The sequence below is a fragment of the Musa acuminata genome, chromosome BXJ1-11 (genome assembly GCF_036884655.1).
Source record: "Musa acuminata AAA Group cultivar baxijiao chromosome BXJ1-11, Cavendish_Baxijiao_AAA, whole genome shotgun sequence".
NCBI lineage: Eukaryota > Viridiplantae > Streptophyta > Magnoliopsida > Zingiberales > Musaceae > Musa > Musa acuminata.
In genome coordinates, this window is record NC_088337.1 from 24,761,560 (window position 1) to 24,779,295 (window position 17,736).

At 35.8% G+C, this 17,736-nt stretch overlaps 1 protein-coding gene across 1 annotated transcript; it reads left to right on the plus strand.

Annotated features, from left to right (window-relative positions):
- Positions 1-1,230: 1,230 nt before the first annotated feature.
- LOC103971506 (GTPase-activating protein GYP1) lies at positions 1,231-15,883 on the plus strand. The gene is made up of 10 exons (XM_009385533.3): positions 1,231-1,479; positions 2,389-2,542; positions 2,623-2,803; positions 4,703-4,773; positions 7,524-7,661; positions 7,761-7,852; positions 12,352-12,623; positions 13,316-13,401; positions 13,483-13,584; positions 15,402-15,883. The coding sequence occupies exons 1-10, from the start codon at positions 1,346-1,348 to the stop codon at positions 15,561-15,563; spliced, it is 1,392 nt and encodes a 463-aa protein (XP_009383808.2). The 5' UTR covers positions 1,231-1,345; the 3' UTR covers positions 15,564-15,883.
- The last annotated feature ends 1,853 nt before the right edge of the window (positions 15,884-17,736 follow it).

Genomic DNA, 17,736 nt, shown 5'->3' on the forward strand with positions numbered 1-17,736 from the left:
AACACTATAATGCAAATTAGGAATCATGTTAAGCTGAGGCAAAAACGAATTAAACGGGGAGAAAATAATGCTAAGCAAAAACTAGAGCAAAAAGAATTAAATGACGAGACAATAGTGATAAGAAAAATTGTGTAAACATATGGCTATAAAAAAAATAAAGGGAATAAAATTAGATAAAAAATTAAATATGGACGAGCAGTACCTGATACTATACAACGGATGAGGAGATGAGTATAAACGATAGACGAAAAAGAAGACGATCGATGAAAAAATCAACACCGACTCGAAAGAAAAGATGATTAATGAGAGAACCGACGCCCACTCCAAAGGAGAGAGACTAACCAGAGAAGACCAATAAGTCAACTGACGTAAGAGAAAAATCAGACGAGAGGAGAGGGATCTATCTCAGAATAATTATTAAATTAGATATGATCGATTTTTAAGAATAGTGAAGGTCGATGAGTCTATACTTCCATGATGAAAGGTTTAAGAGACGAGATGAGATAAAAACAGAATGAGAGCAAAATAGGAAGAAATAGGAGGAAATATTGACCAAACTTTAGCGTTTATGATGCAATTGATGTGGAAACAATCGATGGGATAAGAGAGGCTTACGAAATAACGACAAACAATTAATGATCAATGAATGGAGCAAACGGGCACAAAGCCATGTGTATCTATTTCAAAACACGATAAGGTAAGAGAGAAGAGTTGAAGGGTTATCTAATACAAATCGAATTGATGGAAAATAAGGATTGATGCATAAGATTTTTTCTACATTGATAAGACCTACGTTTAATTTATGAGAGATATTTTTGGAATCACAGGACCTTCCAAGAAAAATAAAAATTAAGATAATATTAAAAAAAAAATAAAAAAGTGACATTTGTATTTCTGAAAATCTCCAACATTAAATTGATAGACAATGTCATTATTATTAAATGATACTCCATGAGTATTGTATCCATTATATAAGAGAGCACATCACCCATGAAATATTTCACGGATGTTTCAGCCCGCCCAGACAGCTCTTGTGGGTCGTCGATATCCCCACCGTCGTCCCACTGGTTCACTTAGCAGGAGCTTCCCGTGAAAGTTTTCATCGGTATCAATCATCCTACCCACTGATCCCTCCGTCCAATATTGATCAGGCGGACCAGATCAAGCATCAAGAAACGTGTCGACAAGCCTCGGGCGATCATGAATCGCTGCGTTACTTCTGGTGGTGGCTCGACGAAGGGAGATCAGATAGCAGCGAGGAAAATTAATAGGGAAGACTGTGGTGATAGTCGCTATATCTTAGGAGTCAAAGAAGAAGAAGAAGAAGAACCGAGGAGGAGAAGCCATGAGGAGCGGCGGACGAGACGAGCCTACGGGGAAGGAGATGAGCGGCGGCGGCGGTGGCAGCGGCGGCCACGGTGGTAGCCCCAGTCCCAACCTCGAATGGGGATTTAACCAAACCCTTCGAAATGTTCAAGGGTTAGTGCGATCTTCCCTCATGATCCCCGTTTCGTTTAGCCCCTTTGGGCCTTTCCGGATCTTTAGATGCTACCGTGGAACCGAAACTAGATCTTTGGTGCCAATGTTAGTGCTGGATCGGGGAACGAGGATGGAATTCGGTAGATTTGTCTTTGTACGAGTTGAATTACATGACATATTTTGGATCTTGACGGGTTATTTTGCGTTTTTCTCTCGATTTTGATGGTGAAATAGGAGAATTGATCTGGTGTTTGTGGAAAAAACGAGTTCTTAATTGCTTCAAAGCGATTACCAAAATAATTATCTTTCAGATCTGTTCATTTAGTGGCTAAGGGTTGCGAGCCAAACTCGTCTGACTGTGTTCTTTCTTGTTTTCTCTGTAGATTCATGCACTCAGACATGACGTTAGGGTACCCAGTTAAGCCAAATTCAAATTTTGCTTGCTAATGTTTGTTGGGCTTGTTCGTATAATTTCAGTATGCACAGTTAAGTGGTGATATTAGTGGGTTTGATTAGGACTGCGGTGGCTCAAATATATTGGGCTACAATCGAGATCCAGCAGGATGTTGTTCATTTTCTTGTACGATCCATGGTAGTTAGTGAAATCTGCATGCATAATAAAGACAGTCCAACATGGGAGCTCTTGCTTGTGCTACTATGGCGTGAGCTTATTTTAATTTTGGACTTGCAAATAAAAAAAGTTTAAAATAAAGAGAATCAGACATGATAAAGGAATAGTGCAGAATTTTCATAAGATGAAATGTCTTCATTACTTTTATCATGGAAAAATGATTTTGCTAATCTTTTGTGTCGTCAAGTTGAACTTCTCTTAGCCTTGTTTGATGGAAATGGCATGTGAGCATTTAGACCTAGATGCATATGTTGTCTTCTTACATCTATTTTATCCAGGTTACTAAAAGGCCGCAGCTTTCCTGGCAAAGTTCTGCTGACTCGCAAATCTGAGCCTCTAAATGCTCATGCTTCACCTGAACACTCTCAAGAATTTGCAAGAAGGTACTCCGAAAATGATCATGAAGATGAATATGCTAGCAGTTCCTTTGAGGTAATTATGAATGTGCCTATGTTTGTTCCAGAATTACTTCTTGCATTTAGTATATCTACTAATAGTATCTTACTGCACAGGCAGAAGTTCAAGGTTCTGGAAGAACAACAAGCAATACAAACCTTCAGACAAACATATTGGCGCCCAACAATGCTAATGCAGCACCAGATGCTCAAGGTTCTGTTTCTGGAGCTAGAGCCACAGATTCTGCAAGAGTTGCAAAATTTACAAAGGAGCTTTCTAGACCAGCTGTTATATTAGGTACATAAAGTTTCATCATATTTCTTTACTTTTGTGTCTAAGAAAACTCAGACTTCTTTTTTGTTTGTTCAGTTTGACCTTGTTTTTCTTTTCTTAGTAAATGTTTGACCTTGTTTCGGAGTTAGAATGTATATTTACCAAGTGTGTTTGTTATTGGGTTTTAGCTGGCAAGAAGGTAATTTTTCTAGTGGCATGAATGAAATAGATAACTGCCTGTGTGATCCTTATGGAATTCATGAGGCCACCATGAGTGTTGTTTGACTGGACCATTTAAGTCCTATATTGCTGCATTATAGCATGCATGGAATATGCAGCCACATATGATCTCCACATAAGCTTGAAATTCTGCCACATGAGTGCTATATAAGCATGAAAATGCTGTCACATGCATGGATAATTTTTGCCCTTACTACTATTATTTTTATTATATTTGTGATGTTGTAACTGCTTTTAGTTTTCTTATTAAGATCATTAAAGTAGCTTGGTAAGTGACTGAATATTATTACAATTTATTAATTTGGATAAACGACTGGCCAATCCAAGGGCGTTACCAGTGTACCATCTTGTAGGGGTTAATATATGTTGTCTTACTCTTGCAAGCAAGAATACTATTAAAATAATTCAAATCCTAGTCATTTAGATCATAAAGGAGGAACCTTACTGTGCTGCCAATGTCCAAACTTAACTATTTAATTTGGTTGTAGCAAATATTTACTACTTGTCTTATTTAACTAGATTATATGTTGCTTTGTTTGTAATTGATTTATTTATTTCTTCGCAGCATATAGGCTCATCTATGCTGATTGGAAATCCAGGAATCCATATTTGGAATTCAACAGAATAACTAGTAAACTATGTGCTTATCGATCACATGCTCCATTGGGGAGCTGATGCCTTATTATTGAGATGCTTAAGTCATCAACTATCTTAATGCTGTAAGTTAATGAGAAATATGCCCAGCAATCTAGAAATTTTCTGCTGCCATTGGTATTGAAGATTGTTATGTATTAAGAATATTTTGACTATGTTAATTGCTAAGGGCTGTCCCAAGTTCAAAGGTTTGACTTTAGGAGACATTCTGAATGAAAAGATACCCAAATGAAGCAGAAATTGTAACTCTTGTTTTTCTTGCTAAAGGTGGAAGAGTATATAAATACTTTTGACCAGAGTTTTGAATACCGGTTCGTATCTGTGTACCGAGCTCTGCTCGGTATGGTACGTACTGGTATATATCGTCGGTATGTTAGGGCGTACCGATGGTACACCCTAAAACCTTAAAAATACCTTCATCTACCACGTCAGGGCGTACCGATTGGTATGCCTTGGTAACGGTCAAAATCCGAGGTGGTACCGGTTGGTACGTCTCGGTGCCGGTCAGTACGTCTCGATTCCGGTCAAAACACTGGTACTGCCCGGGAAAGGATGGTCCGTGTACCGGTATCGCCCATACCGGGCAGTACACATCGAAATTGAGAACCCTGCTTTTGACTCCCTAATTTTTCTTTCAAGAAGTTTTAGTTCATGTTTTTCTTTTCTTTATTTATATATACTTTTAATTCATGTTTTTCTTTCCAGGGATGTTCAACTCTTGGCTATGTTAACATGCCAGAAATTCTTGTACACCTACAGTTTCAGTTAGATATGTGTTAGCATACATGCACACTTGCTTTATTTGCAAGTCATTCGAGTTTATGAAGAAGAAAATATTGTATCAAAATAGGCTGGAAAAAAGTGGTCTGTTGTGATAAACAATGCCAAGTATCATGTCTGTGTTACAGTTGCAGTTTACCTTAAACCTTTTGACGTCAAGTTGGTCTTCTTTTATTTCTTCAATTGCTTTTAACAGATTAGACTTTTCGTATATCATACAAATCAATGAACTTATTCATATTTATGCAGAGAAATTGCGTGAACTTTCTTGGAGTGGTGTACCCCCATATATGCGACCTGATATATGGAGGCTTCTTTTGGTATTATCTTAAACTTCTGCAACTTCAGTGATAGCTTTGTCTTATGATTCAAGACCTGAACCATCCTACTGTCATGGGAATTTTGTGTTTATAGTTGCTATTTCATTACTCTCAATCTATTCTCTGGATTCTGCAAAATATCTGTATATCCATTGGAGAATGCTACTGTATATGCATCTTATCGATGCTTTTCTATACAGTAGGACATAGGCAGGTCAGAAGTTGCTTTTGTTTCAACTGTAAAAGAAGGAAAGACTATTATTATCAGTATGATCAGTAGTCATGACTTAGAAGGACAAATGGTTGACTGATTATATAGACTTTTGATCTTTGTAACATTTATTGCGAGTGTATGCCTGTTACTTGAAACTTGTTTATGCCATACTTTAGTGGCTAAGCCATGATATTAAATTACCATCTCCTAATGCTCACTGCTTGCTTATCCATCAAATTGCTGATAATTGGAAAAAGGGTACTAGCCATCTTCCGTTTTGCATCTTCCTTGAAGTAGAAGCTTTGCTAAAGTTTAAGAAGGAATATGTTTTATCGAAAATGGTATTCTCTCACACATATTCTGTTCAATGAATAAGAGCAAGATGTAAAAGTAATCACAAATAATTAAAGAAATTTTTTATCCAGTTGGTCTTTAGTTAAAACACAAGACAATATTATGATGCTTACATGATATATGCTTTATCTCAGGGAAGTGATCAAAATGTAACTAAGCAAGATAGTAACTGAAATTAAGTGTTTAAACAAGAAATGAAGTTTTGCATGCAATCCAAACATGATATTAACCCCAGATACCCAAAAGGAAACTGTAAGTAAAGAAGAATGGAGAAGATACATACTTGAGATCAATCGATCATGGTCCAGCCAAACGGGCCATTGTTCACTCTTAGGCTTTTTGAATTCTTGATGCCAATTATTGCACCACTTAGTCCTCTTTTGCTGGTGCAGACCAAATTGATTACATTAATGTTTTATTTAATTCAGACAACATTGCAATAGCCACAACAGGGACTTCCTCTTAGGACACTCTCAGCCCACGAGAAATCAACATAACAAGGTATTCCTCTTTTCATAAGTTCAAAAGCAAAACCTGATGACATCATCCAGAGGCTATCCTCTTGAGAAATCTTCTCAGTCGAGAGAAAAACCAAAGACACAAGATTACAAGAATAGAAGCACTTTATTACAACAACGTTCTGTTTCTCTCTAAAATCTAGTTTATATAGAAGAAAATAAACAAGGGTAAGCTCCAGAAGAATTTTAGTTGTAATTCAATATGATATATTAAAAAAGCTTAAATATGCAAATTTCTTACTATAAGAGTTGGTTCAAGGTTTCTTTGAGGAGAGGTAGGGACTTAGATAGTAAGATGTACCTATAGTTTTATCTCAAAACTTGCCAAAATAAGGAGCCAATATGTTACTTCTGCAATATCTAAGCTTAGCAACTACCTAATAAAGAGTTCACTAGTAGTAGGCAGAACCTCTGTCAAATTGAACAGATGCTAGAATTACTTCTGTCATGTTGGTGAAGCCACTTTTAGAGGTTAGTGTTGACAATATCTGCTTCTGACTCTTTGGTGGAGCTAGCGGTGCTTCTCCTAGAGGCCAACATTGCCTCCACTAGTATTTTATGAAGTCCTCAAGCTTCCGACTGCCTAATGGAGCCAATTGCCCAAAATTGGTGGTTTCTTGGCAGAGCCATGGTTGGTGCCAATGAACCTACTGCTACGATTTTGAGAAACCCTCGTTTGATATCTAACCAGGAGTACATATTTTGTAAATTCATGACAAAATAACACTCAAAACCATTACATTAAATTAATGCAGATAAATATATCTCTTCTTTAAATTGGCACACATGGTCTTAATCTCGACTACTTCAGAATCAATACCAATTCATATTCATTATTTGCTTTTCAATTTGATTGTTGAAAATTATTTGTTCTCTATAGTGATTTGATGGTTCATCATGATGGTCCAGGTTCATCTTGGTCCGTACTGTTATCATCTTAACAAACTCATTAGTCCTAACTCATCAATCATGTCTAGTATCATCATAATAAGAATGTTGATAAGGTTTGATGCCCTTTGTGGTCTGAATGCATGGAGCATATCCATCTATAGAATCTCAAAAGGTGTTTGTAGTTCCTATTGTGGTGCATGAGCCAATTCAATATATGGCTTCCTTTATTACTATAGCTTTTCACCATCAGGATGGATTTGTATTCCTTTGCTGGAAAAGTAGAAAGTACGGTACCATGTTGTTTTTGCTAGTGCATAATGGAGATGTATCTATTGCCAAAACAAAGTTGCAATATTGATGCCACAAAAAGAGTAATTAACACTAGTCTGCAGATAATAAACTGAAGTGTAATCTAATTTTTTTTCAGCATGGAAAACTTTCTTCCACTATCATTGTGAAATTGGGGTTTTGGCTTCTAAAAATAGTTGAAACTGATGAAGCATTGTTATTATCATGAACTAGCATTTTAGCAACTTGTTGGGTCTGGCATCGAGTCTATATAGTTAAGTTTGTTATTTCTCTTTTTGATAGTTATTTACCTTGATTTCTGTGATCAGACTCCATGTTCTCTTGGTTCCATTTGACATATACCAGATTTTGTTTACGGGTCATATCATCACCATTTTTGTGCTATGAAATTTCTCTTCAGTTGCACTAATCTACTGCATAATGTTCTCTTCCACATTTGAGATTTAAGAATCAGCTGAAAACAGGGATATGCACCTCCTAATTCAGATAGACGTGATGGAGTTTTGGCTAGAAAAAGACTCGAGTATGTTGATTGTGTCTCTCAGTATTATGACATTCCCGACTCTGAACGTTCAGATGATGAGATTAACATGCTTCGCCAGGTTTAGTCATTCATCTAGATCTGATGCTTTTGGGAGCATGGGTTCAAAATTCTGGGTGTATTTATATATTAACTCCGCACTATTTTTTTTTTTTGTCAGATAGCTGTTGACTGCCCAAGAACAGTACCTGATGTCACTTTCTTCCAGCATTCTCAGATTCAGAAATCCTTGGAACGCATTCTTTATACATGGTTAGATTTCATAGAAGATTCTGTTGTCTGATGTTGAATAGGTTGAATTGCCTGTATCAGTCATTTAGAATTTCTTGGATACCTCCATGTTTCTTTGATGTCTTCATATGAATATTTCTTGAAAGATTAAATTGCCATTTTAAGGGGTATGCTTTGGCAAAAGAGGTATATTCAATATAAGTGTTATGCTTATTTCCTGTATGTAAAATATAAACATGATATATATTAAATATACGGTGACCACTGTGTTGGGCCAACTTTTTATGTTTGTTTCTTGTAATTTACTTTAATACCATATTATCAGTTGTTAAAGCAAGTAAAACATGATCGTGCTCTTTTCACTAGGTGGTGGTTGGCAAAAGTAGGATCTGTTGGTTCTGTTCTCCAATTTAAGCACGTGTTCAGTTAGGTCTGAATAAATCTACCAGATTCGGATTTCTTTATCTACTACCAGTTGGACTCACTTAAATGGTTGATGTCATTCTATAACTTGTCATTTTTAGCTTTAACTGTGTCAAGAAACTGTTTTTTTTAATTATATATTGTTTCTTATAAAATAAGGGTCGCATTTCTTGAGACATATCAGATTTATTTGGCTATATCAGCTTTCAATTTCTTCAAAAGATATTTTTATTTTTGTTTTCTCCATTAGAACATAAATTAGGAGTGTGTACCGCAAAATGTTGTTAAACTCACGAGGCCTAGTGAGTTGGGTCAGATCTAGTAACATAAAAAGGGTGGAATCGGTAAAATCGGTCAACTTGGATGAGTCAACTCGAGTTTATCGTGTCAATTCAGTTGACTTTATATAAAAAGAAAAAAAAACTCACCTTAAAGACGAACCGGCATGTGATATGGAGTGAACCCTAGCCTCACAATGAGAGGGTGCTACGAACATCACCAATCACCCATTCAACATCGTCACTTCTCTTCCACAATCCGTAAGAGAAAAATATTAAAATTTAGACCAAATCTAGAATTATTATAACTTAGAGCAAACTTAGTAACTCTAGTGTAGATTTTTTTTTTTTTTTTTGTCTTCATGAACAATTAACTACTATATGTAATACATTGTCTTTCATTTGTTGCATGAGATAACCATTTTATTGTAGTGTTTTTTCATATGTTTATTAACTATTATATGTTCATTTGTTGTGCAATACTATCTTTGTCAAAATATTTTGATCCAAGAGAAAAAAATGCTCTTGGAGTTGGTTGGAATTATGGGATTAAACTTAAAAACAATCCAAGGAAAATCAAATGTACATTCTATAAGAAGATCACCTCGGATGGGATCTACATGTACTCAAAAAGATATTGTGGTATGTAAAAGTGTGACTGACAATGTTAGAAAATAAATGATACACGTATTGGGAAGCTTATGACACAGAAAAAGAAATTTATGAGAATGAGGAGGATGAAGAGGAAGATGAAATTGTTTAAAAAAGAAAAGAATATTGTCGAAAAGAAATATTGTGGAGTCTTTGTAAAAAAGATGATTAATTCTCATTTGAGTATCACTCAAACAATCCTTAACCAGTTGTTTAAAAGAGATTTAAGAGATGAGGAATGCCAACAAATTGTCAGATTTTTTTGCACCTGTCATTCCATTTAGTTGTGTTAAATATTTTGAATTCATGAAAATGCTTCAATTAGTTGGAAAGTTTGGCTGTGGATTTAGGGTTTAGAATTAATGAGAACAGGAAACCTCCTTATCATCCATCTTTTCATGAGATCAGGAAAACATTTTACAAAAGGGAGTGAAAAATATTTTGGAATTAAGTGAGGAGTATAAAGTCAAACAAAAGAAAACATTGTTCAGTTATATGTCTGATTGGTGGATGGATAATATATTTTCTTGTGAATAATCCTAAGGAAATTGTTCTTTTATTATTTATGGATGCATCTAATATTTCTAAAGTGGTTGAAAAAGTTTTTAAAATGTTAGATGAAACAGTAGAAAAGGTTGGTAAAGAAAATCTAAATCATTATTGATAATTCTATAAATTATAAGACGAGATGTTGGTCTAAAAAACAAAGAGATTATTTTGGACCCCTTGTGTTATCCATTGTATTGATTTAATCTTTGAAGAATTAAAAAGAAAGTTAAATGTTCATCATGCGATCATTGCTAAAGAAAGAAGAGCTATATCAGTCATCTATTCAAGAATTATACTTACTTGAGATGCTTCACTAATGGTAATGATTTGATTCTCAACAGCTTATTAAACTCTGGGGTGTCTTAGCTGAAAGATGCATTGATGAATATGTCTACATTTACAGAAGTCCAGTATGTTTGCATCAATCACTGAGGAAGAAAGGTTTAACAATTAGTTTTAGATAGTAAATTTTGCAGAGATATCATTATGTGTTTTAAAGTTGCATTACCTCATATCAAGATTCTTCAAATAATGGATTCTGATGAAAGACCGACAATGAGATTTATTTATAAGGGAATGAATCAGAGAAAATCCAACTCAATTTTAATAATATTTTATTTTTTATATTATTATTTATTATATAATAATTAATGTAAGTTTATTTTCTATGTTATGTAGATATGAGTCTGTGGAAAATTGTTGATGAGAGATAGGATGTACAACTTCAAAGACCATTACATACAGTTGGATAATATTTGATTTCTCGATTCATTATAGTCCTAATTTCAAGCATGATGGTGAAGTCAAAAGAGGATTTTCTAATTGTTTAACAAAAATGGTGTTTGCTAAAGATGAAATACACAAGATTGATATACAACTTATAATGTTTAAAGATGTAAGTTAATTACTTGATATTGAACTTGCAATTATGGCAAGAGACAAAGAGCTTCCGGCTAAACGGTGGGAATCCTATGGAAATGAATGCCCATAGTTATAAAGATTTGCTATAAAAATACTCAACTTAAGATGCAGCTCTTGGATGTTAACGTAATTGAAGTGCATTTGAAATGGTTAATATTTATTATTTAATTAATAATATTTATTTATTAAAATAGCATTGTTATTATCATTCTTATCTTTTATTTTGATTTTCATTTTTTTTTCTAGGTTCATATAAACCAAGGTTTTTAATTTCGAATGATGCCGCCCGTACCGGGCGGTACCATCGATTGGGGCTGTTTCCGCCCTATTACCACACGAAATCGATCGGTGACGGTCGATTTCGACCGTTAATCGGCCGTCACTGCTCGCTACGGGGCGGTATTAGTTGAGGGAAAAGGAAGAAGAGGGAGAAGAAAAGGGTGAACCTAGAGATCCGGCGCCACTCTCCCTCGATAATCCCGATCCGTCGCCACCCTCCCTCGCCGAACGCCGTAGATGATATGTTGCCTCCTTGTCGTCGCCGAGGCTTCGCAGGGAGAAGAAAAGGCAACGTCACCTCGACAACGTCGCCCTTTTTTTTTTTTAACTTATTATTATTATTATTTATATTTATATATATATATATATATATTGAGTGGTATGTCAGAACGTACCACTTGGTATACTCGTACCGTATCGAGCTGATCTTGATACTCCAGTACAGTACGAAATTGCGAACCTTGATATAAACCGTATATATTGTTTGCATCAAAATAAAATGAACAATTTGGTGTTTGTGATAAATTTAAAAGGATGACCTGCCAAGAAATGAGAACTGAAAGTGTTACTTTTGATGAACTTTCTAATAGATAATAGAAGATAAATGAATAAAAAAATTGGCTTGACAATCTGGGTGATACATCAAATGAAGATAAATGAATAAAAAAGGATGGGGATCAAGAGGTAATTGATTTTGAAGAGATATTGAGTTTGAAATTATTTATTTTGAATATATTTGTTTTTATTTGAGTTTAATATTAAAGATTATATCCATGTAATATGTTTTTGATGATTCATATGAGTTATCATATGTGATGTTATAAATTATAACTTGATTATTAATCATTTGATGGAAGTATACAAAATTGTTGGTTCATTACTGTGATGAAAATATATATTTTTGAGTTGCTTGAGCAAGTTAAAATATTTTTAATTATTACAATGAAGCTGCCATCACTAATACAAATATACAATCACTCTTTTACTAAATAAATATTATTCTTGAGTTGAGTTATCTGAGTCATAAGACCAATCTACCATTATATACTTGAAAAAAACATTTATCGATTTCTTTAAGTATATGTATGTTTCTTAAAATTATTTATTTTTATTTTTTTTTAAGTTGTAGGATCTTACGATCCAAGTTTGCAACTCCCTTTACCATCTTAGGTAGGTAGGAAAGGGAGTTTAACATCCTTGGTACATAACGCATGATGAAAATTAAAAGGATTCATGCTTCGAACTATATGTTTATGTTTGCAAATCCTATTCATCAAATAAATTTTCTTGTTGTATTGTTTTGTCCTCAAATTTTTATTTGAAGTGCCAAAAGTAAATTTTGCACAAAGTTGTTCTTTTTCGTATTCAGAAAATATAAGTTGCACTGAAAAATGAACACTGACCTTTTTTCAAACTCAGGGCTATTCGTCATCCAGCAAGTGGATATGTTCAAGGAATCAATGATCTTGTCACGCCGTTTCTGATTGTATCCTTATCTGAACATCTAAATGGCAGCATGGAGAATTGGTCTATTTCAGATCTTTCTCCACAGAAAATTTCTAATATAGAAGCTGATTGCTATTGGTGTCTCTCAAAACTGCTCGATGGCATGCAAGATCATTACACATTTGCACAACCAGGAATTCAGCGCCTTGTTTTCAGACTGCGAGAGCTGGTTCGGCGAATAGACGGTACTTTCAACTTTTGTCATTGTCCCTTTGCATTTTGATTCACCCATAACACAGCCTTAATTTCAACTTTTCAGTCCCAGAAGAATGCTATGGCAAGGTCTATGCACTGATCTTTCTTCCCCTTGTATTGGATCTTTAATCCCAATGATCCACAGTTGGCTCCACAGTAACAGTTATAAGTTCCTTCTTGCCACCATTTTTCCATTAAGAGAATCAACCTCCTATATTTCTTGAGCCATCATGCATTTTTCTTCTTCTTTCTTGAGTCCTTTTGGTCCTTGTTATCCTTGGCAACACTACCTTGTTCCAGTATTTTCTTCTTGACACTACTAACTTTCAGAGTTGCTGTTTCTTTCCAATCCAACGATTTGATTCACAAATTATGATTTTTTTTCTTATCATCAATTTTATGAAATTTCTGGTTCAACTTAGGGGTATTTAATGGTTAGAAACATACAGGCATCTTTCCATTTTAAACATATGTATTAATGCCAGTTTGTGTGATGCAATATGAAATGTTAGAGACATTTTCTCAAAGAACTAGGATATAAAATTATTATCACAGCATATGTACTATGGAACAATAATCTATATTTGTCATGGTTGCCCCTCGTATCTATATCTTTCACAATAGGTTTTGAGTTTTGTAATATCACCATAATGATTGTTGTCCTTTAATGTTTTGCCATAAGAACCTGTGTCCAAACACATGGAGGAGCAAGGGCTTGAGTTTCTGCAATTTGCTTTTCGGTGGTTCAATTGTCTCCTAATACGTGAGGTTGGCTTGATACTTAAATATGTGTCCTTATATATTGTGGTAATTACTTAAATTGCTAATTAAAGTTTCCTGCCTTTATAGATCCCTTTCCATTTGGTCACTCGTCTGTGGGATACCTATCTTGCTGAAGGAGATTCATTGCCAGAATTCCTTGTATACATATCTGCAAGTTTGCTATTGACGGTAAGTTGAAGTTTGTTGGTTAACTATGCTATTTTCATCTGAATATCATCCATATTTGATTACTAGGTGCAACATGAGTTGTATAGTCCTCTGAAAATCATATTACCAATGACAATGGTTCTATTCTTGCTTTTAGTATGATTTATGTGGGAAATTTTTTTTGTTTCTTAAATTGTGCGACTGTCGTTAGATTCAACTGTTAGTTTATTGTATGAGTTTATGGATTGTGATTGTTATAGTGTAAATGAATAGAATGTGGACATTTTATCTTCTAGGCATTATTCAACAGCCTAATCAGTTAAGCTCATATAATCACATTTGATTAAGTTGGTAAAAAATTAATAATCAATTAGCAGAATATAAAATGAGTGTACAATGATATTGTTGTTTCCAATAAAACAAAGTACAAGAAGATAAGGAATGAAAATCATTCCTTATGAGACACCACGATTTTGGTTGACAACCGTTCTGTTTTCCGACTCTTCCTTTTTTTTGGTAGTATAATTGTATTTTATTGAATTCATGTGAGACACCATGATTTATCAAAAACAAGAGGATAGAATTCAAAGTTTTTTGAATTTTTCAAGTTGATCTAAGGAGATTTGTTAGTTAATAGGATCAGACTTGGTTTCACTCAAGATTCACCTTACTGTGGCATTCCGCTCAATATGGGTGGTATATACCAGTTTGATAGGGGACTGGTACAGACAATTCATTAGTATGCCCCCTTAGTATGTACCGTACCAATAGCTAGTCGGCACATCGGTACGGATCGGTAAGACGAACAATGGTTCCAATTATAAAAGAAACGTCAAGTATTGGTTCCAAGGTTTATTGAAACAATTAAGAACATAGTTTGTTTGAGACCAATCCAATTTTGGTTTTCTCAACCTCAGTCAAAACTAATTGAAATAGAGGTTGTGTTTCACTTCCAAGTCTTAGAATAGCATAACTATCTAATGTTTCTCTTTTGAAGAGAATAAATGCCACTGAGACATGACCTGGTAAGATAAAAGCAAAATTTTCCTTTTTTTTCTATTGGATGTCATCTAGTCAGCTTTGTTGTTATAACGTAAAAACAGGATGAATTTTTCTTGAGTCTTTCATGCTTTAATGATGCCATATGAAATTCCTGAAGTGTTAAATGGAGGAATGACTTCCAGATATTATCATCTTTAGATCCCCCTGCTGGTTGCAATTTTTCTTGCCCAAATATCCAGTGAAATAAATTATTTTTTAACATGATGGGTTCTGGATGTAGGAAGCTGTAGTAAAATTATGTTGATATCTGAGTCAGGACTCAGTTAATGGTGCTTGGAATCCCTGATTTTGTTATCTTGATGTTAATAATTGACCAAGGGAACTCATGTCTTACTATGCTTTATTAACCTTTTGTGTTGACTTGTCTATCCACCACACAGGAATGATTCTTTCTTTAGATCTGAGACAAATTAGGTTCCAGTTGCCTTTCTTGAAAAAAGTCCAGTTGATTACCTATTGTTGCAAATATTTATTGTCCAACCATGATACAAGAAACTACAATTGAGTATGTAACAGTGGAAATCAGCTATGACAACAAGAGAATGTTTTTCATGCACCCCTTTAGTGGTTGTTGCCTGCGTCTGAATTTAATTTTGTTGGCATCAGTGTTTGTTTTTCAATGGGTGGTGCATGTAAACACTTGCTCGTGATTTGAAATGTCACAGACGTTCCTGTCAACTATAGGCATTTGACTATTAGCCTGTCTGAGTTTTTTTTATCCTTATTATTGGCATGGAGAATTGCAAAATTCTAAAAACTTATTTTACATGTTTCAGTGGTCAGATCAGCTCCAAAAGCTTGATTTCCAAGAGATGGTAATGTTCCTCCAACACCTTCCCACGGAGGACTGGACTCACCATGAGCTCGAGATGGTCCTCTCCAGAGCTTTCATGTGGCACACCATGTTCAGCAGCTCTCCAAGTCATCTAGCTAGCTAGAATATCTCTTTTTTTCTTTGGATCCAACATATAACGTTCCTCGACTGCCAATCTCGCATTCCTATCGGAGTAGGTTATTTTTCTCTTTTTTTCTTTTTCTTTGGGTCTTTCCATCTGTTTTATTGTAACGAGTGATTGTTGAAGGCCAGAAATTGAATGTTCATTGTTGCTTGTAACTTCTATGTTCCAAAGTTGTATATCTTCCACCATCTGTATGAAAAATTGAGAGAGACTCACACTTAAAATGACTAACCGAGCAGTATGGTTATCTAACTTTTGTAATCTGTACTCCAAGCTTTTTATCCATGACAATTGTTTCATCTTTTTTTTGTGCCCTTATCTTGCTCTTATCCAAATGCTTCCCAAATTGGGTATTTCTCAAACTTAATTAGTCATTGGCTTTTTTCATATTTTGTGATTAAGTTAAAGATATTACTTTCAAAGGAATGGAAAATTGGTGACAGCAGAAGTGGTTGCCCAGATCACCAAACTCGTCCTTGTAATAATAGGGATCGGTAACATTTCATTGATTTTATCGACGGAATATACAACATTTGACAGTACGACAATGTGGGTGGCTATTGTGGTGGTGATCGACAAGAGCGACGTAGTGGTTGGCTCTATCAATGTCGATATGAACAATGACGATCGTGGTGGGTGTGATGATCGTGATAGCAACAACGATTTGATGATGGTGATGATAGATCTCAAGAATGCCCTTGGAGATGGATGGGGTGGAGTCCCAAAGGTGGAGATTGAGGAACTTCTACGACTTCTTACAAGAGGAGGATGAGAAAAATGAGGGAAAGCGACGATAAGACGTGAGGCAAAGGGAGAGAAGGAAAAGGACAAGAACGATGGCTGCTTTGCATCGTCCAACATTTGTATCGTGGTCGCTTTGCATTTGCAAAGATACCACTTTGCATTTGTGTATATCGCACCACTCTATATTTGTGTCGGTGAGATGCAAGGCCTTTGCCTCACCTCTTGCCTATGCAGATGTAGAGCGACACCGACACAGATGCAAGACAATGTAGCACGACCATCATCCTTGCCCTCTTCCTCATCTCTCTTTGCCTCACATCTCACCGTTGCTCTCTATCCTCTTCCTCCTTCGGCATCGCTCTACATCTGCATCGGCGTAATGTCACGGACTTAGCTGGATTTGCCTAAGTTGTGCGGCACCCTTGCATGTCCGTCCGCAAAGGTCAGCCTTCCCGAAGCCTCCCATTGTCCCTTAGGACCAACAAAAGAGAGAACGGGTTAGAGAGAACGGCTCAATCGGGATCCACAAGCAAACATCTCCGAAAAACACTTCATAGACAATGCAAATTACAAACAAACTTTACAAGCTCTGAACAGTGGCACAACAAAGGGTAAAATGATCCATTACAGACCGAAAATCTCTCGCACGTGTCCACATGACACAACCTTTATTTACAAGCCTAAAGAGGCCACCAACCCAACTAAAATGGGACTATTAAGCCTTCGGCCGTCCCTCTACATGTTGTACAAGGCACGAACATGCCAAAAGACACAGACATACATAAGCATTACATCAAACATCTTGTTTAGAAGTTTGTCCGTGACATTCTCCCTCACTTATTCCTTCGACGTCCTCGTTGAAGCTTTTGTTGACACTGTAACTCCTCGCCTTTGCTGAGTCTTCAATCTTCTACTCCAGCTACAATGTGCCTCTTGACTCCCAACTGCTCTCCGCTGTTGTTTCTGAGTAGTCGATCCTTTGATCCGCCATGCTGTTTCAACTCACCAATGACTCTAACTTTGGTGTGGGGTTGGCTGAGTTGTGTTGATCATTGTTGATTCCTGCGGATCCCCCATATGAAGGAAAAGACCATCCTTACTGCGCCAGTCTCTCAAATTCCTCATGTTGCTTGAACTGGGTGGATGCTTGTTGGAGCTTTTAACGAGCATCGTCTCGCAAACTGCTGAAGTTTTGGGTCATTCCTCCACAAAATTTGCTCATTGACTCTTCTTTCACTTAGTTGTCACATCCAAGTAGGTTCGCATCACTTCCGCTTTCGATTGACATTTCGTTGGGAAATGAAGCGGACAATCTACTCTCAGTAGCACTGATCACCGTTGGTGAGGATTTGACAACTATTATCTTCCATTATCTTCGAAGGGTCTTTGAACTTGTGCAGAGCTCCTC

Bases quoted from the DNA above. Each gene is read 5' to 3' on its own strand.
- LOC103971506 (XM_009385533.3), top strand. From the start codon at position 1,346: ATGAGGAGCGGCGGACGAGACGAGCCTACGGGGAAGGAGATGAGCGGC. The intron at 2,543-2,622 runs GTAATTATGAAT...CTTACTGCACAG, and splicing joins ATGCTAGCAGTTCCTTTGAG to GCAGAAGTTCAAGGTTCTGG. The intron at 4,774-7,523 runs GTATTATCTTAA...AGCTGAAAACAG, and splicing joins ATATATGGAGGCTTCTTTTG to GGATATGCACCTCCTAATTC.